A 26,454-nucleotide genomic window follows, 5' to 3' on the forward strand; every position below is an offset into this window, starting at 1 on the left:
ATTTTGGCATTTATCATTGTATATTTGTATTCTCAAAACATTTATTGTTGAACTACTTTAAATGAATAGACTAAGCTATTATTTGGATATAGAATTGGCTTAAACTTCAAAAAAAAAAAATTGAAGTGGTGTTGAAAAATAGTTTTTTTAGTTGAAGTTGTGTTTGGACATACATTTTATTTGATAAAATCATTAAAGTTTTGTTGAGTGGAAGAAAGATTTTCACTTAAAACCCAATTTTTGGAACTTGATTTTTTTTTATATAAAAACTAATCAAATTTCATGAACATGTAATATTTTTAATTTTTTTGTTGAAAAAGTAAAAAGAAATTTATATTCAAACGGGAGCTAAGAAAGGAAAAATAGGAGAAAGACATAATGATCACAAAGGAATCTTCACCAATCGACTAGTACATGTAAGATTTAACGGTTGGAACTAAAAATAACAATCTAAAAGGAAATATTCTATTTGAAATATCTATATTGGAGGAATTAAGGTATTGAAAACTCAAAAGAAAACTAAACCGTAAAGACATGAGTTTAATTTAATATGAGTTTAACTTATACACAATCATTGTATAAAGAATTTTTTACACTATCTTTACTTGTTGTAACAGATAATTTATTTTATATTAAGTATTACAAATTCTACCTTCTATAAAGATTATCTACAAATTTTTACACTACCTGTATACATAAATTTAACTCTTTTAATATTTTTAGTTACTATTAGTGACTTTTTCTTCAAAGACTCAAAATAATGGAGCGTTACTTTTAAGTTTTATCCTTCCGAAAAGATGTCAATGATGAGTTAGTGTAAAATTCACTACTACCCAATATTTACACTGAACATATTAATTTATTACAGTCAAGTGATAAATTAAGGTAAAAATTTGTTTTCATTAATTAGGATTTAGTGGTACAACATGAGTAAAGAAACATGTTATATATTCATTGTTTCGGTTGAGCACTCGGTCTTTTTTACCATTAAAAATAATAATGATCTCATTTTGTCCGTTAATTACGAAATTAAAAGTCACAAACTGTCACATTTAATAACCGAAGGGATTAATCAAACTCTATTCAAAGAAAACCATCGAATATATCACAAGAATAAGCACATACCATCATAGTTTATGGATTCTAAATTTGCCATGGAACTCATAACTTGTCTTAGTTACTGGGTTCATAATTAAATATTTATATATATTTAAAGAAATTTTTAGTACAAATACAATATTTATGTAGAAGTGATTGAGGTCGGTCGAACCAGCACCTCATATGCTAACTCCGCCTCTGCACACAATACAAGTACAACAACAACAAACTCGATGTAATCCCGTAAGTGGGAGCTGATGATGATAGTGTGTACGTATATTTTATCCTTACTTAATAAAGATCTCAAGACAAGTATAATCACAACAATAATTAAAAAATATAGTATTGGAGAAGCTATGAAAAGAAACAGTAATAACAATAAGGTAATAAGATAAGCGAAACACAAGAAATAACTGGTAGTAACAAAAATCTAAGAAAAAAAATACACGAATAATATAAATACAACAGGTATGTAAAAAAGACGCTGAATATCTACTAACCTTCTGCCTCTTAAATAGACAAGTTTATAATTTATATTTATATAGTTTAAAATAAGGCGACAAGAGAGGGGTAAGGGGTATTAAATTTATTTCATTAATATCTGTACCAAAAACAAGGAAGGTGGAGAGAATCTAGAAATGCCCCCATTTCTTTTTCATTTCCTCAGTAACACAGAAAAAATTAATTAAATAAGCAATAAGGAAATCATAGAAGGAGAAAAGGAGTAGTATAAGTGAAGGAAAAAAAGCAGAGAGGAATAAAAAGGAGACCGGATGTTGACAAATTTCATGTCACTGTTCTTATTAGAAGCAAAGCAAAGCAGCCTCTGTTTGTTTGTGTCAAGATTTTCTTATCTGGGATCTCTCTCTCTTTCTTTCTAACAAAAATATAGTACACAGCCTTTGAAGTCTTATACAACTTCTGTCTCTTTCTCTCTCTTCTTCTTGTTCTCTCTCTAAAAAAAAGAGCTTTCTTTTTCTCTTTTTCTGAGAATTAGAACCAAGAAAAAAAAAAATACTTGTGTGGCCCCATCAGATGTAAATCTCCAATATTTTTTTCAGTTTCATTAGGATCTGAAGCTTCTTTAATTCAATGGTCTACTTGTTTCATAATTATTATTAAATATTTATTTCCCATTATTTGAGTTAATTCCACTTTTTTTTGGGTCACTCAATTTATCACGATTCTTGAGTTGGTGAATAACTTCAATTTATGTTCATTGTTCAATCCATGTAAAGGGTATTGAGAAGAGTTGGTTTCAAGATGTGGGGTTGAGGTAAATTCTTCTTCTTATTATTATTATATACAGTTATTTGCTTTTAGATTTATTCTTATTTGACTTTTAAGACCCCCCCAAGAACAGAATATTTCTATTTTGCTTTGTTTAGTTTAATTAATGGTTTTGGATTCTAAACTTATGAGTTTTGTCAATATGGTTAATTGGGTTTGTACATTTTTTCTTATGGTATGTACTGTATTTCTTTAATTGCAGATTTGATTAAGTTCTTGGATTTTACTGGTGAGCTTATCTATTTTGGATCTTTTCTAGCTTTTGTGTTTATAATTGCTACCTCATTTACTCTTCTAATTGAAAAATATTGGAACTTTAATTGCTTATAAAGTGGTATCTATTGCAATGATATTCTTAAATTCAATTATTTGTCTGAATTAGGTAGGCAAACTATTACTTTTAGGAAGAAGAAAAGTTGGGGTTAAGAGTTTAAATTGCATGAGTTAAAGATTGAGACTTTATTAGAAAAAAGGTCCTATATTAGTCTCTCTTTTTTTTTTTGTTAATTTGATTCCTACTACACTAGCTTTAATTAAATTTCCAATGTGACAAGTAGAAACTTCATAGTGAAAGTGGATTACATTAAAATCCCATTTATCTGCTATTACAAGATTGCTTGTCTTCATTAGTAGATTACGGTAATTGGAGAGTTTTGGATTTCAGTGCCGCTTAGAGACAAATTTCTAGATTAATTGTAATCTTAGTCGCAGTCTGTTATCTTGTTTGTTTCCTCTGCTATCCTTGGACCCTACATTGTGATTCCTTGTTTCTGTGTGCTATAGGGAGCAATTAGTTTTTAAGTCTTGAAATGCCCGGGAACGAATTCACCGCCGTATGGCTGATCGGAGATTACTAGCTATTCCGGCTTCATGCAGGCGAGTTGCAGCCTGCAATCTGAACTGAGGACGTGTTTTCAATGGGTTCTGTTGGGAAATGATAAATGGCCTACTTAACTCAGTGGTTAGAGTACTGCTTTCATGGGGTGCGTGTGCACATAAATTTGACAAAGGAGTGATTGAAAAAGTATATGCAAGTCGTATATCTTGGTTTCTGAAAGAGTGTGAAAACTTCTCGAGTTTTTCCGCGTGTTGCTGATGAGAATCGTGCAGAGTGTGTGTAATACTCGGGTTGCTTTGATGCAATTTGTCTTTTTATAATTGATGTGGTCAGGTTTCTAAGAATAACTTTTATAGGTCCCTTCGGGATCATTTTACTTGGTGGACAAAAGTTATATGACCGAGTGTCCAAGAATTGTCTCATGTTAAGCTTAGGAAATGGTATAAAAGAGAAGTGCACAGGTTGAGACAATGCAGGCAAAATCTTCTACACCTGGAGATAATCTTGCATGTGCTGACCCGGCATCTTTAATTTGTAATCTATTCAATCAATCATTTGCGAATGCTGACAAAGCATTAATTGCTGATTAACGTAAAGGGAAAGTCATTGAAGTTAGCTTTTGATAGATATACTTGAAGCAGAAAAGTTGCTTTTTCCCTTTATGGTGGAAAAATATAACTGAAAGATTCTTCTTCAGGACAATATCTATGCGTTTGATCTTCTCTTCATCAATTTTTCAAGGTGCCCTGATATTTTTATTTTTGTTTAGGGTAGGCCCATCAATGAACATATCCACTAGTTGGCAAAATGTATGTCTTTCGAGACAAAGTAAGGGTTCTCTAAAATTAGAGAATATCGAATTCTCATAAACACGAACATAATTGCTACTAGTATTGTTGCCTACATCGATGCTTTTTTGTTTTTAGCTAAGTCTACGTAGGATATAGCAAAACCATCTTAGGATACCTCCCTTATCATCTTTGTGTGCTACTTGTTCATAGCCATTCTATAGTTTTATGTTTTTTCCCGAAGCCATTCTATAGAAATTGACTTTCACTTTGTTAGTATCTTCTTATCATATCACACTCCCATAGCACTCCTCCTTTTCGCTCCTGTTATGTTTTCATTCTCCTAGACGACTAAATTTGAATATTGGAATTATCTGCATTTAGATACCAAAATCCCATCTACTCTCACTTAACTTTCACTTTGCTAAACGTGCGGTATCCTAAAACCTTTACTCTCTAATATACATATCTATGCTTCCAGTTTTTGGTTGATTTTAACTAGCTCCGTCACATACTAAAAGATACATAATAATATGTTTACCCTCTCAATATTAACGTGCTTTACTTAATGCCTACTGGAGTTTGTAATGCCGTTGGTGTTTGCTGTTATGTGTTGGGATCATATGTGCATAAATAGATAGACTGAATATCTTAATTCTGTTTTCTTGTGATCATCCTTTTAGAACAGTTTTGAAGTTTATTCAGAATAAACTGCTTGTTTTGAATTAAATTCTTGATTCCTAACTTGTCAGGAATGGGAACACAAGTACACTGTAAAGGCTACTTACCAAGCTATTACTCTATGAGGGATCTTAATGAGGACTCTAATAGCAGCAGTTGGCCCCTATTTTATGGAGATAAGACCTTACCGAACGGTCAATATTGTAATGGTTTCACGTCAAGGACTATAACTGATGCATATCCAGGATATGATAAGGACATTCTGAAGCAGAAGATGCTTGAACACGAGGCCATATTCAAGAATCAGGTAATCTTGACTTTTTGCCTTTTCAGAAAAAATTTAATTGGAAAATTTTATTGCCCTTTTTTGCTTTGTTTCAACCGGCATACAAAAATATACTTATGCAAAGGTTTGGTTGTAGGTGGTGGAACTTCATCGCCTTTACAGAATTCAGAGGGACATGATGGACGAAATTAGAAGGAAGGGAATGCATAAACTTCGCTCATCGATGGAGCCATCGTGTTCATCTAGTCATCTAGGATCTCAAGTACCGTCTGAAGATGCTCGGAAATGGCACATAACAAACTTCTCCTTGGAAAATTCCAGTTATACTAGACCATCTACATCTGGTACTGAAATTGTTAATTCTCCCTTTAGTTCTTCAAAAGTAAATGGTGTACAGTCTGGTCGAGTTCAATTGCAGAACGGTTATTCTTCAAAAACCTCTGATGTTTTGGAGACTAGGCCCTCGAAGGTCCGGAAAAAGTTGTTTGATCTTCAACTTCCAGCTGATGAATACATAGATACAGAGGAAAATGAGCCGTTGCGAGATAATGTAGGATCTTCATTTCCCAGTTATCCTGCTAATGGAAATTATATAGTTGCCCGAGAGAGTGGAGCAAAATTGTTTCTTGGTGGTGGTGCAAAGAGTGATAGCGGAAAAGATGCTTCGGCATCCAATTCGTGTTTGAGAAGCTCTATTGGGTTGGCTGATCTAAATGAACCAGCACAGCTTGACGAAGCCACCCGTCCAGTTGCTTTTCTTGGTTATGGTACTAATCATAAAGAAACTAGAAGCATAAATGCTTCTGCTAGGTCAAATCCGCCGTTTGTGACTTTGCCTTGGAATTCCAATTGTGCACGCCCGAATGACTCTTTAAGTAACGTATATGTTGACAGTAGAAGCAACGAGAGGGAGTGGTTGGCATCGGCATATGAAACAGGTAACAATTCCTTTCAAAACTTCTGTATCTTACTTGAGTTTAGCAACTTCCGGAGTTCATTTGTACCTACCTTGAGTTAGTTACTTTTGAGAGAGAGAGAGGTTCCTTGTTTCTTGATTTCTGTGATGATATATAAGAGGTTTGCTTCAATTTGCAGGTAACACCAAAGGTAGCTCGGCTTCATTTCCGAGAGGTCTTGAACAAGAGAAGATACCTGTAGCTTCCCATCAAGCAACAGTAATGATTAACAAAGCCTGTCAACTGTCGGGAGTTCATCCAATTCACCATAGTAAGGATGGCATTTGGAAAGATAGAGCAGGTCATAGTTTAGATATCTCTCACAGAAATGGCGAGCAGTCTCATGGTGAACCATTTGTTACTTCCAAGATGGCTAGTCCATATCCATGTCCGAGTTCCTCCGAATTTAGCAGTTTGTGGCCACACTCCGTCTCTCCGTGGGAGAAGTCAAATGGTAGCTTTACTCAGAGGTTATCCTCAATGCATGCAAACTCATTCTTCAACTCTTCTGCAGTAGCTGGTAAGGGTTCACAGTCATCTCAAAGCCAAATTGGTGACAATTGGCACGTGAACAGCAATTCTAGGTTGCATCCTATCCGTAATGGTTTTTACCATGGATCCTCATCTGGGACCAAAGACTCACCAATTCACTTTCCTACAGTTGCTTTTGACTCTTTGAACCATATTAAGGGGGACCATTTTAGGTCTCAGTGCTCTAACAATGCATGTGAGAATTTTCTCATTAGCTCTAACAATACGGATGTTGTGACATCTGGAAAAGGTTTCGACTTAAATGTACTATCAAAGAGTGCACTCAGTGAGGAATATCCTAGGCAAGGTGTTGAGTTTGGTGATGAAAAAAGAGAGCCTCAAGATCCGGTAACAGTTTTGCCATGGCTTAAAGCTAAAGCAAATGGTAAAAATGAGGGCATCGATAGTAGGATAGGTGAAACTTCAACAAATTCTGGCTTTGTCCAGGCCTACTCAAGCCCTCTTTGCCATACACCGATTGATCCATCAGCTTCTGAAGATCACCACATGAAGACTGCAAAAGAAGTGGGGGAGACGCGGCATATAAGAAAAATTCTTGGTGTTCCAATCCTTGATATTCCCTCTGCTTCCAGAAATGAGTCATCATCACTTGTTTCCACTTCTGCTACTCTTTGTTCCTCTCCCAAGAGAGAGAGTATCAGACATCAAAGGAGGAGTATGGTCATTGACATTAACATAGCTTGTGACATTTCTGAGGTTGAGCCCGAGAAACCTTCTGCTGTGGAACCAATTGTTACTGAGAAAGTTATGGAGACGGGAACTACCAACATCAAGAATCACTTTGATTTGAACTCATGTATTACTGAGGATGAAGAACCAGTTTCTGCTGAAAGCAATAAGGCTAATGTGAAAACTATTCTGGATATAGATTTGGAAGTCCCTGTAGTTATGGACATTGAACAAGACAATTTCCCTGGAGAAGAAGACAAGCAATGTGAAGCATCTTTGCAGCTGCCTGACGATAAACCTGAGCACACGGAGGAAGAATTTCTCAGGACTGCAGCAGAAGCTATAGTTGCCATCTCATCGTCCAGTCAATGCATCCCCGTAAAGGAAACATGCAATGATCCATCCGATGATCCTCTGGAATCCCTACGATGGTTTGTCAATGTGGTCTCTTCTTGTGCAGCCGAGCTTGATGGCATGATGGTTGCACGTTGTGGTTCTAAGGAAATAGATTACTTTGAGGAAATGACATTGCGACTAACAGAAACGAAGGAGGAAGATTACATGCCAAAGCCTTTTGTTCCTGAAGTCCAAACAGTGGAAGATGGAGGGGCCAGTTCATTAACAACCCGACCCCGAAGAGGGCAAGCAAGGAGGGGAAGGCAGCGGAGGGATTTCCAAAGGGATATACTTCCCGGTCTAGTTTCATTGTCAAGGCATGAGGTGACCGAAGACATTCAGACATTCGGAGGGTTGATGAGAGCAACGGGCCATACTTGGAACTGCGGTTTGACTAGAAGGAACGGGACGAGAAACGGAGGTGCTAGGGGAAGGCGGAAAACGGTTGTGGTCACCACCCCTGCAACGGTGTTCACCACAACGAGCTCTCCACTAATACACCAACTTAATAACATTGAAGCCAGTTTGGAGGATAAAAACCTAACAGGGTGGGGAAAAACACCTAGGCGCCCGCGGAGGCAAAGATGCCCTGCAGGTAATCCTCCGGCTGTCCTGTTAACTTAAACACAGGCAAAAATGAGGTTGTAATATTATCGATTCATCATTTATAGAGATGACATTTAACGGATTTAGGGAGCTTTGTTTATGAGTTTCAGGAGTGAGTTTTTAGCTATATGGGGATTGTTTTTGTACATGTCTTTGTTTGCTCCATAATTTGGAGCCCCCATTATTATGTTTCTTACATTGGATCACTGACCTTGTATTCAGGAGATGCTGCTGCATAATGTCTTGTGTATTTATACAGCATTTCTTTAGCTGTGTATTAATGCTATTCAGTGGTGTTGTTTGGTTCCACATGCTTTTTCCTCAATCTTAACATCTAATTCTCATGAGATTTGGCCATTTGATCTCATGAGAAATGCTATTATTACTGTAAAGAGGCCGAAGATTATATTTGAGAATAGATTCTTTATTTTCCTTTTCTAATAGAGAAATGATTTGGATAACATCATTCTCAATTTAACCACTAAGTAATTTTGTTCCTTATGTTAACTAATCTCTTTCTAATTTACTATCTCCCGCTTTGGTTTTCTAGTATCTTGTCGCGGTCACTGCTTGATGCTATTGTTAGTGCTAGTGCTTTCTTTCATTTATTTTTCTGGTTCTTATATAGTTATCATTTTTTTTGGCCATTGTTGTTGATATTAGATTGTTTTCTATTTATCCTCGAGTCGAGAGTCATTCGGAAACCTCTCTACCTCCGCAGGGTAGGGGTAAAGTCGACGTACACACTTCCCTCCCTAGACTATACTTGTGGGATTTGAATGAGTTTGTATTTTCTTTCCTGTTTTTTGTTAGGCAACAAATAATAGAGACATCAGTGGTCTCGTCTCAAATAGATTTCCTGTTTGGGCCTACAAAGTACTAGGTTGGACAATGTACTACCACGTTTTGCCCATTGTTTGGTGGGAAACTTACACAAATGTCCCAATTAAGTCTCAACTTATCAACCTCTAGCCATTAGTAATAAACTTACCAAAACTAGCCAAGTACATATAAAAATTGGAAAACCAAATAAATAAGGTTCTTTCTCTCAAAGAACCACATGCAAAAATCACCTTTCATATTTTTAAGCGTGATAAGCAACATTAGGTGCAAGACGGAAAAGAAATTTCATGAATGAGGTAGCAAATAAGGTGATGAAATACAAAACAAAATATACAATATTCCAAAAATCTAAGCAAAAAAGGAACTTTTTCAATGGGTATAGTTGAAATTCATTGAAAACATATAAATAAGTCAATATACAAAATTTGAGGAAGATTGGAGGTGATTTGGACTGGTTTTGTATCAAAATTCGTAATTAAATCGAGTTCAAAAAATTCTTCTACGACACATGACACATGTATCAAACATGTATCACGCATGTATCTCACACACAATTATACTTGGATATACATATGTGATACACAATTGATACAAATATGCCACATATGTGATACACATATCATTTTTTTTCATGTTCAGTTTTTACTTCAAATTTTCAATTCAAACCACCTCAAAACTTCACCAAATCATCCCAAAACTGAGATTCAAGCTCCTTAAGATGTACCCAATCCATTCTAATAACACCCATTCAAAAGAAAGCAAAAAATTAATATTTTTTTGCTACAAATAACTAATTGGCTAATATTAGTAATATTTTATGAATTAGCTAATTTTTGTAATGAACTACTTATAAATGGACATAGCGCAGGCTCTCCGCTTCTTTGTCTCTGTGGCTGATACGTAATTGGTTTGTGTCCAAAGCCCAAAGGTGTGGATCATCAGAAGAATCCAAAAGATTACGTGTGTGTTTGATATGACGGAAGTCTGTACTTGGAAAATATATTTTTGGAATTTGTTTTTCCTTATTCGGTCATTAGTGGAAAATACTTTTTGAAAAAAATATATATTTTAAAAAAAATAATAAAAAATTTCACAAATCGTAGAGTTTTGATAAAATTTTGAGTAACAAATATAAATAATAATATTTAAGTATTACTTGGGACAAGCAATATGAATTTTAATGTCAAAGTAGTTCTCCAGAAAAATAACTTCCGTCCATAAGTGAGAAAAGTCATTTTCCTTATTTTCATGGATAACATTTCCGTCATACCAAACACACCTATAAATTGAATTTGGATATTTTTAGATGGTTTTTTCCAACTTTTAAGAGAATTGTGTAATAGCTTACTGATATAACACCAATTCAATATCTAGGAGTTTCAAGTTTTGATTTTCATCGTCTCTTTTCCCAACAATAACTAGCAGATTTGAGGTAATCAACAGAGGGTAATAGTATTGTATGGCTAGTAGTAGTAATAGTAACAGTAACACCAATAATAAACCTTTTTCACTTGAGCATGAGTTTCTGTCTACTACATTGAGCTGATTGAGAATTTGAGATTAGCCATTCACTTTCTGGCACAAGTTGAGCGACAAGCTTGGTAGGGGGCGGTTTACCCCCCGAAGTGGGATTTCCCCGTGCGAATCCAGATTAATCGAGTCCCAAAGCGAGTATCGGACATCAGGTGGGAAACCAAAAAAAGAAAACATGCTAGGCAGATCTCTGACAATTTTGAAAGCAAATTATTAAGTGCTAACTTAGAAATTTGTATAGAATGAGAGTTTATTACACATAATTTCGTTGATGTAACTGATATTGTACACCATTTGAAATTGTCTTAGCCAATGCCTTAAAAATCTCAAGGACAAATAGCACAGGAAGAGTAAAATACAGAAATAATGACATAGGCTTATGTAGTGTAATAACCAATGGGTTAAACTGAACCCTGAATTTTTTACTAGGGGTGTACATATGTGAAAAATCACTAAAATACGAAAATTATTAAATTCTGAACCCATAGTTTCAAAAGTGTACTAGATCCGGTACTAAGAACCTAAAAGTTGAACCCATCAAATTTAAATCTTTCATCCGCCTTTGGCACCACCTTTGTAACAATTGAGTTCTTTACCATATGGAGAATCTGCTTTAGGTATAAGAGAGATTTGTGCTGACCACTTAATGGAATAAAATCACCTGACAACCAGCAAGTTTACCGCAACAGCATTGCTAGCATTGGCTTCACACTTGCAGCAACTAGTCAGAAGACACAGCAAGGTTGTGTTTAGTCAGGTTTTATCAATGTTTCAAGTAGAAAACCATGGTTCCATGCCGCATCAGAAAGTGGATTATGGACTCTTCTCTTTGATCTCCATTTTTGTTTGCATCTTAGTGTCGGGTAAAACATGCATTTCATTCCATTTCTCATCTTTCTTGATTTGGCTTCATATGACTTGAGAGTTTCAGATTTGGCTTCATATGATGAGAGAGTTTCAGATTTGGCTTCATATGACTTGAGAGTTTCATAGTTGTCATCAGGGCAGTCTCATTTAGCATAGTGCTGTCTGAATGCCACGGTTGGAGTTGAAAAGTCGGCCCTGTATCAAGTTTTTGCTCTATCCATAAGAATAGCTACTTGACAGAAAGAGAACGATAGTAGCGAGCTCCATAGCAGGCATAGTTTAACCTTAGGAAGCCGTTGAAGATAGTCTCCTGATGAACCGAAACAAAGCTATCCCTCTTAGCCAGCTTTTGTCGGATCAACAATCACTTCCAGTTCAGAGCCTGTATGAATATTGCATCTTCCCAGGCTAATCAGTTCTTTAATTCCAAAACCATGGAAAATCATAAGCTGGAGATTTCCCTATTTGAGAATGAGTATGTATCATTTGCTTTACCAATATGTATTCTTTTCTCAACTTCGATCATACTATATCCATCAACCTTTCTTAAACCTAAACTATGCATCTTTGACCTCACCACCCTACTTTCATTCCATTCTCCCCCTTCTGCATATATGTTCGATAATAAGGTATAGTATCCAGTATCATCTGTTTGCATGTTTTCAAGCCTTTGTTGAATCATCTTAATAATATCCATTCTCTTGTGAATTCTACATCCATTTACTAGGGCACCCCAAATGCTAACATCTGCAGGAAATGGCATCGAAGTGATGACTTCGTAGGCTTTATCTATATCACCAGCTCGACTCAGAAGATCAACTAGACATGCAAAATGTTCAGGTTTGGGCTCAATGTTTAAGTTAATCATCAAGTTGAAGAAATATTTCCCTTCATCCAGATAACCAGTATGACTACAAGCAGATAGAATATTTGTTAAAATGATGTCATTCGGTTTTATTCCACTATTTACCATTTCATGAAAGAGTGAGATGGCAGCATCGATTTGACCATGCGTTCCATAACCACCTATCATGGCACTCCAAGATATTATGCTCCTTCCCGACATATTGTCGAAAACTCTTCGAGCCATTAGGAGGTCTCCACATTTAGCATACATGTCCGTCAGAGCAGTATCGACATACATATCGTGCCTCACACCGAAGATGATTAACTTGTGGTGAAGCCATTTTCCCTTCTCCAGCCAACCTATAGTCGAGCATGCTTGAATTGCAGCCAAGAAAGTCACTTCATCCATTTTGCTCGAGTTTGAGTATATCTCATCAAAGAGACTGATAGCTTCACGAGAGAAACCATTTCGTGAAAGTCCACACATCACTGAATTCCAAGTCACAACACTTCTTTCTTGTGTGTCCTTGAATATCAAGAATGCACAATCCACAAGTCCACATTTGCTGTACATGTCAATCATGGAATTCTGGACAAACTCCTCAGTTGAAAAGCCAGTCCTAATAACGTGGCTATGAATTTGACACCCAAATTCAGAAAACCCAATATCTCCAGAAGCTGAGAGAACACTTGCCAGAGTATATGAGTCAGGCAGTATTCCTTTTCTTAACATATCCACAAAAAGTGTCAATGCATTCTCAGACAATCCTTCCTGTACATAACCTGATATGAGCATATTCCACGACACAATACGTGTGTCTTGGGATGTATCAAATACCTTGTGGCAATCGCTTACCTTGCCACAGTTTGCATACAAGTCAACCAAGGCTGAGCCTAGAAGATCATCGTCACAATCTAAACCATTTCTAAGTATAAATCCATGTATCGACTTCCCTTCCTTTAGCCAACCTAACCTAGCACAAGAACATAAAACAGCCATAAGAGTAACTTCATTGTATTCCACATCAGACTCATGCATCTTAACAAACAAAGCTAACGCATCCTGATAGCTACCGTTTTGATTGTAGCAGGAGATCGTTGCTGTCCAAGTATAGGTACTTTTATCCACAGCATTGTCAAAAAGTGATTCTGCACTACACATATCGCCACATTTTCCATACATTGCAACAAGCGAGTTCGTCAAAGACCCATCACCCTGAATACCCTTCCTCAATATATAACCATGAACAGACTTCCCAAGTCTCCATACACCCAACTCACCACAAGCCTCAACAGCACTAAGCAGAGTCACAGAATCAATCTCAACCTCTTCCTTAACCAAATTTCCAAATACCTCCAACCCTTCCCTAACTTTCCCATTCCTTACATAGCTCGAAACAATCGAACTCCACGAAATAACATCTCTCACAGACATTTCATCGAACATTTTGCGCGCACAAACCGTCCATCCAAGCTCACCATACATACTCAGTAATGCAGTCTCAACAATAGGATCAGACTCAAACCCACATTTCAAAATCCTTCCATGAACTTTTTGGCCAATACCCACATCACCAATTGCAGAAATAGCCCTCAAGACTGAAGGGTAAATGAAGCTATTTGTTTGAGTACTATGATAAAGCATGTTATGATAAAGAAAAATGGAATCTTGAAAGCAGTTATACCAAACATGACACTTAATTATGACACCCCACATGAAAGGATCTGGATTTGGGTAAGTGTAAAAGACGAGTCTCGAAGTTTTAAGAGAACCCATTTGGGCATATGACTCTATAAGCTTTGTGGAAGGAAGTGGGTCTTTGTGGAGACCATTGATAATGAGATGTGCATGGAGTTGTGCTAATGATCTTGAGTTTGAGCATGCTCTGAACAGTGGCATGTACTGTATCATTCTTCAATTTTGTTACCTGAAGTTTGCTGATTTTCATGTTTGTTTAGAGTTTTGGAGGGAACATATGTGAGCTTATATATGTGCCACGGCCGAGCTAGTAATTTTTTGGTTAACTGGATACTTATATATATAAACATTCACAAAATTACATCATTATAGGGGAGAATGAGGTCCCTGTTGATTGTCATCAACGTGTACCATTGTGTATATATTACAAACATTAATTTTCCTTTCAAAAACAGTTCCTAAGATGTTTGTCTACACTGCATCATTTGCAAACACCGAGGAACTGCCAAAAATTGGGTCTTGGTAAAAACTTCCTTCTTAGCTCCTTCCTTTGCGAGGAGGTCCGCCACTTGGTTCTGCTCCCTATAGCTATGGCCTATGACTAGGTTCACCAGCTGCTCGATCACATACCTGCATTCAGAAATTATGGGGTTGTGAGTTAAGTTACCATGCTTTAACATTTTCAGCATCACTTCAGAGTCAGTGTCAATCACAATAGGTGACAAGCCTTGATCGAGAGCTATTTTTCGCCCCATCCATAGGGCTTGAAGCTCTGCCCTAAGACTATCAGTGTTTGTGAGCCCCCCCATGAAGCCTAAAACCCAGTCACCCCTATTGTTTCTGAATACCCCCCAATACCCCCCTTTTCCTGTGTTAAGGCATGCAGCCCCATCAGTGTTCAACTTATGGAAGCCCCTATCTGGTGGTTTCCACTTCAGGTATAAGGTGGTTGTGATTATAACATGCCTAGATGTGGCTGTGACATGGTGGTATTCAACAACCTTTGCAATTGTTTGGTGCATATTAATGTGATTTCTTTTCTTTTCAAAGATATTAGAGTTCCTAGTGAGCCAGATGGCCCAGAGGCAGAAAAGGCAATGGCTATTTTCATTTGATGCAAGCATTGTATTCCACATTTTGAAGCCTATGGCATGTGCCTTCCCAGTTTGGAATAGAAAAGGGATTGACACTAAGGTTAGGCTTATGGTTGCACCGGTACAGCAATTGCTGCCAGAACCCTTTGACATTAGCACATTCAAAGAAGATGTGGTTTATGTCTTCTATGGCAGAATCACAGAAGTAGTAGTTAGGATTAATTCTCAGGCTTATGTGGTGTAAGTGGTTCTTTGTAGGCAGACTGTTCTGCTGCATGAGCCATATAAAGAACGTAATCTTATTGGGGGTTTTTGGTTTCCAAATCCAGCTGTAATAGTCTTCATGAGAAGTGTCATTGTGCATTAGTACATCAAGGAAGGAGTAGACTGATTTGGTACTAAACAGGCTAAGGTTCCAGATTAGTTTGTCCTCAACAGAGGTGGAGGTGGGGATAAAAGTGTTTTGGATAATGATGTTGATGTCATGGGGGATTGGGTAAGGAATGAAGGTGAAATCCCAAACCCCATTATAGTACACTTCATTTATCCTGGTGTTCATGTCACTGTGGTGCCATGGACTATTAATGATTTTATCTAGTGGTTGCATTTTGGGAAGCCATGTGTCAGTAAGGAATCTAACCCTATCCCCTTTGTGAACCACCCATATAGAGCAACTAGTGCATATCTTCCAGCCCTCCTGAATATATTTCCAGGTCCTAGTATTAGCCTTAGCCCCGTTCCCTCCTCCACTGCAGTGTTTTCCCTTAAGCACCCTAGCCCAGATGGAGGTAGTGTTATTGTAGAGTCTCCAAGAAAGACTGGTGTGGCATGTTTTGTTCTTTAGATGGGCTTGTTGGAGGCCCAACCCTCCCCTATTTTTTGGTTTGGTGACAGTAGCCTACTTGACCATGTATAGATTCTTTTTTGTAGGAGTTGTACCCCAAATAAAATTCCTTTGGATTTTGTCAATCTGGTTGGTAATGTGGAAAGGTAACTGGATGTATTGCATTACATGGTTTGGAATGCTACTAAGGCAAGATTTGGCCAGAGTGGTTCGACCAGCCATGTTCAGGAACTTGGTTTTCCACCCTGCCATTCTACTGTTGAGGTTATCTAGGATGAATTGGAAGTCACTATTCCTAGGCCTTCTGTGGAAGATGGGGAAACCTAGGTATTTCCCAAAGTCTCTGGCATCTTTGATACCTAAAATGGTACTGCATGTTGTGGCACACTCTTCCTAGCAGTTGGAAGAAAAGATCACTTTAGATTTCTGAAGGTTGACTTTTTGCCCAGATACAACATTGAAATTACCTAAGATGGATAAGATTGTCTCACAGTTTCTCTTATTGGCTTTGGCAAACATAGTGAGATAATCAACAAAGACCAGGTGGGAGATTTTCTAGGGGGCCCTACTGATGCTGATAGGGAACCAATCCTTATCAGTTACAATATTGTCAATATTTCTGAAAAGCATTTCCATGCATATGATGAACAAATAGGGTGACATGGGATCCCCCTGCCTAATGCCTCTACTGGGCTTGAAGTATTCAGTTTGAGTACCATTGACAAGGATGGAGATGGAGTTTGTAGTGAGACAAGACATGATTAAGGTGGTTAGTTTAGTGGGAAAGTTGAAGAAGATGAGGGATTTTCTAATGAAAGACGATTATAACCTATCAAAAGCCTTCTCTAAGTTCACTTTTAGGATCATATTGACATTCTTACCTTTTATGTTTTGGAAGTGGGTAGTGTACCCTTGGACCACAGTGGCATTATCAGCAGCCCTTCTATTGGCTAAAAAACTAGCTTGAGTAGGGTCAATGATGTTCTGAACCAGAGGTTTGATTATATTGATAATGATCTTGGTGATCAGCTTATACAAGGTGTTGTACAAACATATTGGCCTGAAGTTTTTCAGCATTGTGGCATTAGGGCACTTTGGGATAAGGCAGAGGTTGGTTTGTTTATTTCAGGAGGGAATATACAATCGGAGAAGATAGTGTGGAAGAATTGTATTACCTTACCATAAACTATGTGCCAGTACTTCTGATAGAAAAAATGGTGAAGGCCATCAGGCCCATGTGCCTTCATGGCCTTGAAAGAGAATATGACACACTTGATCTCAGAGAGCCTAAGGGTAGAGTCAATGGTGCTCTGCTCCCTGATAGTCAGGACATTAGTGCTATCAGTAATGTAGATCTTGTTCAGAATTGAGCTATGGTGTTCAGTGGTATAGATCTTAGTGAAGTAGTTAAGGATTGAGTCTTTAATGTCATAGTGATCCTGAATACTGTTCCCTACCTTATCTTTTAAAGACATGATCCTAATCCTCTTTCTTCTGTTAAGTGTGGATATGCGGAAGAATTTAGTGTTGTCATCTCCTTCACTTAACTAATTAATTTTGGATTTAAGCTTCCAGAAATCCCATTCACTCCTAAGAATGACAGAGAAATCTTGCTAGAGCTTGGCTTTAAGCTCCTGAAGGAAGGTACTAAAGGGGTATGCATTGGACTTCTGGATGCCAAAAAGTTTAGCAAGGATCTGCCTTTTCCTATGAAAAATGTTGCCAAAGACATGCTTATTCCAATAAGCCACCCTATTGGTAAAAACAGAGGTAGCTTTCAGAATATCAATATTGGTTGCAAAACTATCTTTCACAAGAGGAAGGAAGTAAGGGTGGTTGCTCCACATATATTCAAACTTAAAAGGTGGCCCTGCTTTGACTTTGATGGATTAAACTTAAAAGAAGAGGGCAATGATCAGAGTGGGTCCTAGAAAGATGGGTAACAGTTGATTCAGGAAACTCCTCTATCCAATCATCAGTTACAAAGCACCTATCAAGTCTTTCTAGGATTAGGTCTTGCATGTTAGTGTATCTTTTATTAGACCAAGTATATTTTGAAGCTTTAAAACCTAGATCAACTAATTTGCAACTGTTCAAGCATTTTCAGAATCTATTGCTTCTATTAGTGCTCAAGTTATTACCCCCAAACTTATCCCTGGCTTTTAGGAGTTCATTGAAATCTCCCCTCTCCCCCAACAAGCCAACTACCCCCTAGACAGAAGCCATGTCCTTTAGTGTGTTCCAGAGTTTATTTCTATTATTAACACAATTACTAGCATATATAGCAGAAAAAGCCATTTAGTGGATGAATGGAATACCTTGACCATGACATGCACCCCCTGTAGAGTAGTGGCTACTTCCTCTAGCTTAACCAGATCATCTTTCCATATAAGCACAATCCCACCGGACTGGCCAACAGTAGGGGATTGGAATTGAGCATCAAACTTGAGCTTAACAGTGAGGTGCTTGTGGTCTGTCGTTCTAGTCTCCAGCAAGACGAGCATGGCAAGGTTACAGAGCTTCACCATAGATGTACAGTGCCTACGGAATTCAGCACTATTTCCCCCCTAGCATGCCATATTATGAAATTCATTAACATGGGTTTTTAGGTTGGAGCCTTCCTTTTGATTCCATTCCTCTTGCTCACTGGGGTTGGCTTCAACATACCCACTAAAGGAACCAGAGTCACTGCTGAGTTTTTTGAGTTTGGAAATGAGTGCACTCGGAGATCGAGTTTGCAACTTATGAGCTTTTTGAGGTACAGAACAATAAGCATTTCTCCTGACTGCTCTTTGAACTCTATCTCCAGGGGTTCCTGTATGAGGAAGGTCTTTGTCTTTGGCATCCCTAGTTTTTCTAGCATGTTCTCCAGGTCCACATTGGACTCTCTGAGGTAGTCCAATGTCATGGAGGTACCCCTGCTCAGCAGATCGATGCGTGTGAGTGGATGGGGTTGTGGATGAGGAACTTGGACTATTGGTAGCCAGAGTCAGAAAGATGGAGATGTGACGGGAGTCTCCGGGTTCATGAGGGGGAAGAAGGGAATGGTCTAGAAAAGCTAGCCGATGAGTGTGTTGAGTTCCTCCAAAGACAGGGGTTGTTAGTTCCCCATGTACTGGGCTTGGAGTAATGTGGACATCCATAGCCGGTGTCCAAAGTTTGCTAGATCCTGGTGGATGAGCTATGTGTCCAGTCGAGCTAGGTACCTAGGATTTTGGTTATTTCCATCTGTACAGACCCTACCATCATTTGTAGGTTCTGGGTATGATCTTGGAGTGCCATTTTCAACCATGGTTCGGCACGAGTTCTGGTGGCATTGGGGTGGTGGAGATGGTTAGCGGTGTTGTGGATTGTGTTTGAGAAGGGGGATTGTTGTTTTCCATCGGAAAACTCAGCGTGAAGGTGACTGTTGGTGTGGCTTGGAGTAAAGTCAGAGGGGGGAAAAGCATTATAATCCATCTCCTCTTTCGGTTTCGTGTTAGACGATTTGCCTTTTGCAATTAATCTTGAGGGATTGACTGGGGGTGTCACCTCATTGATAGTATTGGGCATTGAGTTTGTACAAACACTTGATTACCTCCACTATAAGAGGCAAGATCGGGAAAGAGATGAGGATGGATTGTGTGTGGCGCAGGAACAGGCACAGTAAAGTGGCCTTTCGTGAACGTGTGGGCCATTTTAGGATGGGATTATATTGACAAATGATCCCTTTCCAAAAAAGAGATACTCTCTTTTTGTGTAAGAGTACTCGATTTAGGAGGAGCAGAGTCAAAAGGGAGGGGAGGGGGGGGGGGTAGAATCTTCAATCCCATTTTTGTAGATTGTATTGGGATTTTGGGGAACAGAGATATTCCCTAAAGTGATATCTTTTGGGATTGTGCCTGACTTAGGCAGATGCCGTTTCAGCCTAATCAGTTTGGCTTACGGGGCTGCCTTTATTTTGACTTGGCCCACTTGTAAAAATGGGTCCTTATCAGAGTTGGGCCTTAAAGATCTCAAGTCTTGTTGATTATCCGTAGCCCACCCCATAGAGACCAAGTGTTCACCTAGGTCCAGATGTTCGTGGGCTTTAGGGTTGCTACCGCCAGTGGTGGTGGCTACCAGGTCGAGGAATGTACCCGCGGCTTTACTGTACCCATTTACCTGGGTCGTGGGTTGCTCCGATGTTGCTCCGATCGGATGTTGTAAGCAATTTCCTTTGTGGATTCCTTTTTTGTTTCGCTTGAATGGGACCGTTTGCCACAGAGAGTCTTTGCTAAAGAATGTACCAACGTTTGTGGTAGTAGGAGTTGGGTTAACTGGATGGTTATTTTCATTAGCATTGAGGGAAAATGGGCAGTAGCGTAGCGTATGGACACTTCTCCCACGTCCCTTGTAGAGAATCCCTTCCCCCTCATATAGGATGGGTTGACTGTGGGTTCCGATGGTGACATCGGTGGTGACGAGGATGTGGAACCTGGACACAGATCCTATACATGTATCTATTTTCAGTAATTTGCCATCCATGTTGCCCACTTGATCGAGGATCGCCCTATCATAGAACTCCATTGAGAGTTGTAAGAGTCTAATTCAAATTGCTGTAATAGCAAGCTTGGATTTCGCTGGAGCAAAGTTTGGTTTCCATTTTCGTATAGATAGAAAATGGCCTGTCACAAACCAAGGACCCTCTGTCAGGACTTTGTTCATGCTTGCTTCCAGGTTGAATTTGACGATGAAAAGTCCTATCCCAGGTCGATTAGTGTTAGGGGTACAATGTGCAAGCTTTGTTCGCAGTAACTGGTGGGGAATTTTCCTCCCAAATAGTTTCACTATTAAAGAGTATCTCCAGGGGAGGTATATCATGTTCCTGTCTACCTTTGACAAAGGGATGGGGATATTCCTCACATTTAATTCGAACAGGGGGAAGAGTGGGTTAGTTCATATGAAGTGGTAGACATCAGATTCCTTTCCAGTAGGATCTCTTTGAAAGAATGTTTTTGAGGATTGTCCTCTTCCATCTCAAATTGAGAGGCTTCCGTAGGGGGGTTCGGTGGTTCCGATGGGATTTTCGAGGATGGATCCTTCGCCGGAGAGGGGTATGTGGCCATGTCAGTGACGTTTGGTTAGAGAGTGGAGAGAGGTGTGATTTTTCTCTCTCTCTATACTTCTTTTTTGTAAAACATAAAGTAAAGAAATCTATTTGGTCTAAGTGTTGTATTTATATTAAGAATCTATTTATGAATTATTGATTTAGAACACAGTAATTTATTTGTAGTGCTGGCAGTCAAAAGAAAGTTGTACATATTTTTTTTAAGGTATATTACAATTACAGCTACTCATAGTATGAAATATTTATAGGATTTGAATTCTAATTAGACCAAATGATCCCTTATGCGCCTTACAATTTAAAAATAAATAATTTTACAAAAATCTCTTGTTTTTTATTTATCATCTTTTTGTATTATTTAAAAAAAATGCCATACAACTAACAAAATATTTGTAATGGACTACAAAGTCAAATCTTAATATAGTGTAGACTAACGGTGAAAGATTAAGTTTTATCTGATGTAACATATCATTACCATAATTAGTGGGTTATTATACCACATGCTACAAAATAATACATTGAAATAGACTTTTAAAAATGAACTAATAATTTTAAAAATGTTATAAATAATATTTTATTTATGGTAAATATCTATCTTTTAAAGAGATTTTAGAGTTTGTTACTTTGTGGCTAAGTCACTTTTCCATTATAAATAGAGGGTTCTATTCTAATGTAATTCATCCCAACTCAATAAGAATTCTCTTTCTCTTCTTTTTTATTCAATACTCTTATTCTTCTTTGATTGTTTTATAACACATTATCTGGACGAGACTCGAACCAATTGAGTAAAGGACAGTTGTTTTCATTTATAGATATACTATTAATTAGTTGTCTAATGTTTGAGAAATTAAACCACCCGTGGAGAGAAGATATAGGAATTTGCGTGAGCCTTTTGCGTGAATGCATTGATATTCCTAAACTAGGCATCTGCTTTGGTCACCAGGCTTTGGGATACGTATATGGTGCTCAACTTGTACATAATACATAATGGTTTTCAATTGTTCCATGAACTTCCTTCAGGAATAAATTTCGGATTTAAGGTAAGTATTTTACCTTATTTTTCTCTTTTAAATTTTTAAAATTCTATAATTTAATTTTAAATACAAGCAAAGACAATAAATTTATTTATAACTCTACTAGAGTTTGTAAGAAATTGTAACCATCCGAAGTGGTAAATTTTTTATGTCTTGCTATGATCAAATTCATATATGATTGTGAGTACAAGAAGTGAAAACTCGTCCCATTGAATTTACTTCTGTCACGCCCCAAACTCGGGGAGCGCGACCGGCGCTCAACCGAGAGAACCCGGCCGAGCAAGCCTATTAGACTTCCTTCTACCCAAACTCGTCCATGAATAAAGAGGAGATGTACTCCATTAATCAATCACTGAAAAGACTTTATTAACAACTTCCTTTCCATTCCCATTAGCATCTTCATTCATAATTTTCAAAACATTACGAGTTTATAGAATTAATGAAAAACGTAATTTTCAAGTACAAACATTTTTAGTTCAATTCCCAACATCAACCATAACCCACAACCTGTCTACGGAGCCTCTAAGTACAATAGAAGAGTGATATAGAAATATCGGCAACAAGGCCTCGGCTATACCTCAAAATGCAGTACATGAGGAACAAAATATACATGACCCCGAAATGAAGTGGGGCTCACCAAATCAGCTGAAAAGAGTATACTGCTATCACTAATCAATATCACCTGATGAAGAACCACCTGCATCCATTAAAGATGCAGCGCCCCTAGCAAAAGAGATATTAGTATTGTCGAATAGCACTAGTATGTATAGCTAAAAATCCTCTTTTAAAAGAGAATGCCCATATAAAAAAAGGCAACACATAGAAACAACAAGTCATAATCAACAATATCCAAACGTCCAATTAAAACATAATAATTTTCAAAATGCGAACTTCATATATATAATTTTGGTTGGGAGATCATTAGCACTGATATACCACCGTCTTTGTTAGCACGGAGTCCGATCACGCCCGATCGGCTAGTCCATCTCCCCATGAATAATGTGGTTTGACATGTGATGCGAAAGAAAATTATTACCAAGAGTAGTACCACCATATGCGCAATATGGCGTCTGATCTCCATCCGATCAGCTAGGCTGACTTCCCACATATGCTGTGTGGGTTGACTTTTCCAATCCACAAATGTTCTAGTTTCATCCCAATTAAGGGGAATAATATCACAATTTCCAAAAGTTCCAATTTCATCCCAAAATAAGGGAAATAATCCCAATCCACCCCTACACCGGCACGTGTAGTTTCAGGTGTAGGCCTTATGACCCACCCTTCCTAGGTATTGCTAATGATGCTCCCAAAAATATTTTTGATTTGATTTGCAAACAGAAATATCATAAATACAATTGTACTCACCTCAACATCTTTCACATTGTATAAATTCTCATTAGTATTTTCAGTCATTCGCAACGACAATATTTCCTTGGCTCATTAGGCCATTCACAAGATTCTTTATTCCTGGCACGATGGCCGTATTTCATATTTCACACTTTCACCTCTTTCAATTTCAAAGATCACCATCAAGTATCAACATATAAGATATTTCATAAAATCATATACTTCAAATTCATTTGAAATGGAAACTTCAAACACAAATGGTTTCTTCCCAAAGAATGAGGCATACCATCCAACAATAGAAACACATGAAAATCATAAACAATCAATACACCATTTATTCTTACAATGCTCATCCCTAACAATGACAATGTACCGGTTCAACACATGAGTATATAGAACTCGAATCACACTAGATATATTTATAAAGCAAAGCATTAGGTAAAGCAACCACTAATGGGTATGAATTAAGTACAAAAACTTTTAGGTAATTCTATCTTCGAAGTCATTTTTAAATAATTGAGTCGAGGCTCATTTCATATTCTTTATCACATCTTCTCAAATCATTTGCACTACTAGGCACAATCATAACTTAAATTTTTGGCACGTTGGCCACACTCTATATCCCCAATTAACTTATTTCACTTCCAATAATCTTTATAGATTATCAACAATAAGATATTTCCAAATCAAGACTTTAGATACACATATGAGCAATTAAGAGTCTTAATAATATTAAAATTTTCTCACACAATTTGTCATACTATCTTTCATTGAAGCACGACTCAAAGCCATAAACTTTTAATACGCAACCCATACTTTGAAACTTACGAAAACATTATGGAATTCAATTCCAAGAGAGAAAGTTAAGCCAACATACCTCAATCGAGCTTCCTTAACTCTAGAATGATCCGGAATTCTTAGCGATCCTGATCTATTTTGAGACATAACAAAATTGAACCATAATTAGGAAGATATTCATGGTCTCAGCTCATTTGAGTATTTTATCAGACACTAGGTGTGCAAATTTAACCACAAGGTTCTTTTACAAGATTTTCTTCACTCCACAACCCAATCCTTACTTATTTCAGCTGAACAATCTTCCCACAATTCTTATTGGTACATGCATGTATAAATAATAATCTCATACCCATGAATCATACTCCTAATCAACCATCTTCTACCCAAATTCGAAATTAAAAACTAGGGTATGGAACCTTACCTCTTAAATAAAGAACTTATGGGTTTTCCTTGTTAATCTTCCAAGATTTGAGCAAGACTTGATGAATAATTAACCTAGGGTTTTTTTCTCTCTCTAAAACCCTCTCCATTCTCTCTAAAATATTAGAATTTTGCTCAAAAATGACCCAAAGCGTGTATTTAACGAAGTAAGGTCGGGTTTTAAAAATCCAAAAATAGAGCTCCGAAACAGGTTCTGTGGTCGCATATGCGACCACATAATGGATATGCGGACCGCATATCGGTCGCATAATTACACACCAAAACGATCAAAAAGTTGTCCGTGTATGCGGTCACTATACAGTCCGCATAACTGTTATGCGATCGCATAATGTACCGCATAACAGTTATGCGGTCGTATAGCCGACCGCATAATTGCCCCCAGACTGGCCCTTCTCCTGCTCACTTCTGTGACCATTATGCGGCCCGCAAAGTGATTATGCGGTCGCATAATGGACCGCATAAACACGCTTTTTTGTCAAAACTTTTTCTTTACTTTTTGGTGCATTGTTCAACCCAAAAAGTTCGAACCGCGGCTTGCAAGCTCGCCGTGAAGATTTTATACCATCCTCAAACACTTAAGCCTACTCCGGCACCACGAAACCTTGAATTCACTTGCGAAATTTACGGGGCTTTACACTGAAATACTTCAAAATTTTCCAGGGTGTTACAACTTCATTCTTGTTCCCTAAAGAGAATGTGGTAGCAATATGTGATAAGTATGAAAGAAGACAAAATTATTACCGTGAAGGTATCAATGGATGTGGACGTGGCAATAAACGGAATTATAATCGTCATCATTGTGGTAATGAGAACAATAACGATTCTCAAAATAATCCTTCACTCTGTGAAAGTAACATTTGTCATCGATTTGACATGAGATTTTATAAAGCACATATAGATGATTATGGTCCATTCATGGTGTGAATGTGACGCCATGTGCTTTATGAATACATATTCATTCTTGAAAGAATATAAATGCGCTAGTGGTAGTGAATATACCACACTCACCTCTAGAAGGATGTTTGAGAGGAAATAAGAAAATAATGTCATTATTATGGCATGAATGATCATTGGTCACGTACCTATTGTACGCCAAAATATTTTGGCAATGTGATTATTAAAGGACAACAGTAATGCAAGAAACATATCTTGCATATAATTTTGACCATGACCATAATGGTATAACTTTCTCTTTGAGAGAGATATTCACTTTATGGATGTTGATGAATATATGGTACTACAAAACTAATTGAGAGCTCTAGAAGAGCCAACTAGTACTATTTTGGAGGAATACAATTGATTATCAATAAGGTATTGTGTCGCAGTAAGTCTCAAAGAAACTTATTGGGTTTCTAAAGTATTCGCTAAAACGGTTAGATATATGAGACTAAAAATAAATGAAAGATTTAATATTTTCTATTACTACAACTTGTAGCGGGGTAATATGTATGTGAAAGCTATCCGCTTTATTCTCCAGTTTGTACCACATAAATAAAAGTATGCCACAATAAAGTATAAGTTTATTAATATAACAACCCATATCATAATAAACTTGGAGTTTATTGATAATTGCACACTCATGGTATAAACCTGAAGTTTATCAATATTGCTAATTTATTCAGTTGGTACAATTGGTTTAACCATGTTAATTTAAGTATGATTTGCAAAAATAAAAGAGAATTCACATGGGTAAATATTAAAGAATTAGAAAGTTCTTTACAAATTCTCTCATGTTGTTTGTTCTCATTAATTAATAGACCAACTAAAATTGGGATTGAATCCCATGAATGCTTAAAATATCAAAGGTGAATATGGGCTCATTTACCTACCATGTATACCACATAAGATGCATATATGGGATG

The 26,454-nt window shown here is 37.4% G+C and overlaps 2 protein-coding genes across 7 annotated transcripts; one reads left to right on the forward strand and one right to left on the reverse strand.

Moving 5' to 3' along the window:
• Positions 1-1,812: 1,812 nt before the first annotated feature.
• Positions 1,813-8,469, forward strand: LOC104111109 (uncharacterized). 6 transcript variants are annotated; one of them, XM_033659961.2, is made up of 6 exons: positions 1,813-2,374; positions 2,591-2,617; positions 3,172-3,371; positions 4,767-5,002; positions 5,118-5,919; positions 6,077-8,469. In XM_033659961.2, the coding sequence occupies exons 3-6, from the start codon at positions 3,323-3,325 to the stop codon at positions 8,176-8,178; spliced, it is 3,189 nt and encodes a 1,062-aa protein (XP_033515852.1). In that variant the 5' UTR covers positions 1,813-2,374; positions 2,591-2,617; positions 3,172-3,322; the 3' UTR covers positions 8,179-8,469. The 6 variants fall into 6 exon arrangements, with proteins under 6 accessions (XP_033515852.1, XP_009619013.1, XP_009619016.1 ...); XM_009620718.4 differs by lacking the exon at positions 2,591-2,617; XM_009620721.4 differs by lacking the exon at positions 3,172-3,371 and having other exon boundaries at positions 1,814-2,374.
• A 2,299-nt stretch (positions 8,470-10,768) lies between these two features.
• On the reverse strand, positions 10,769-14,325 carry LOC104111115 (putative pentatricopeptide repeat-containing protein At1g69350, mitochondrial). The gene has a single exon (XM_009620726.4). It carries the CDS (start codon positions 14,159-14,161, stop codon positions 11,846-11,848), a length of 2,316 nt encoding a protein of 771 aa, XP_009619021.2. The 5' UTR covers positions 14,162-14,325; the 3' UTR covers positions 10,769-11,845.
• Between the last annotated feature and the right edge of the window lie 12,129 nt (positions 14,326-26,454).

Source organism: Nicotiana tomentosiformis, chromosome 10 (assembly GCF_000390325.3).
Source record: "Nicotiana tomentosiformis chromosome 10, ASM39032v3, whole genome shotgun sequence".
Lineage (NCBI taxonomy): Eukaryota > Viridiplantae > Streptophyta > Magnoliopsida > Solanales > Solanaceae > Nicotiana > Nicotiana tomentosiformis.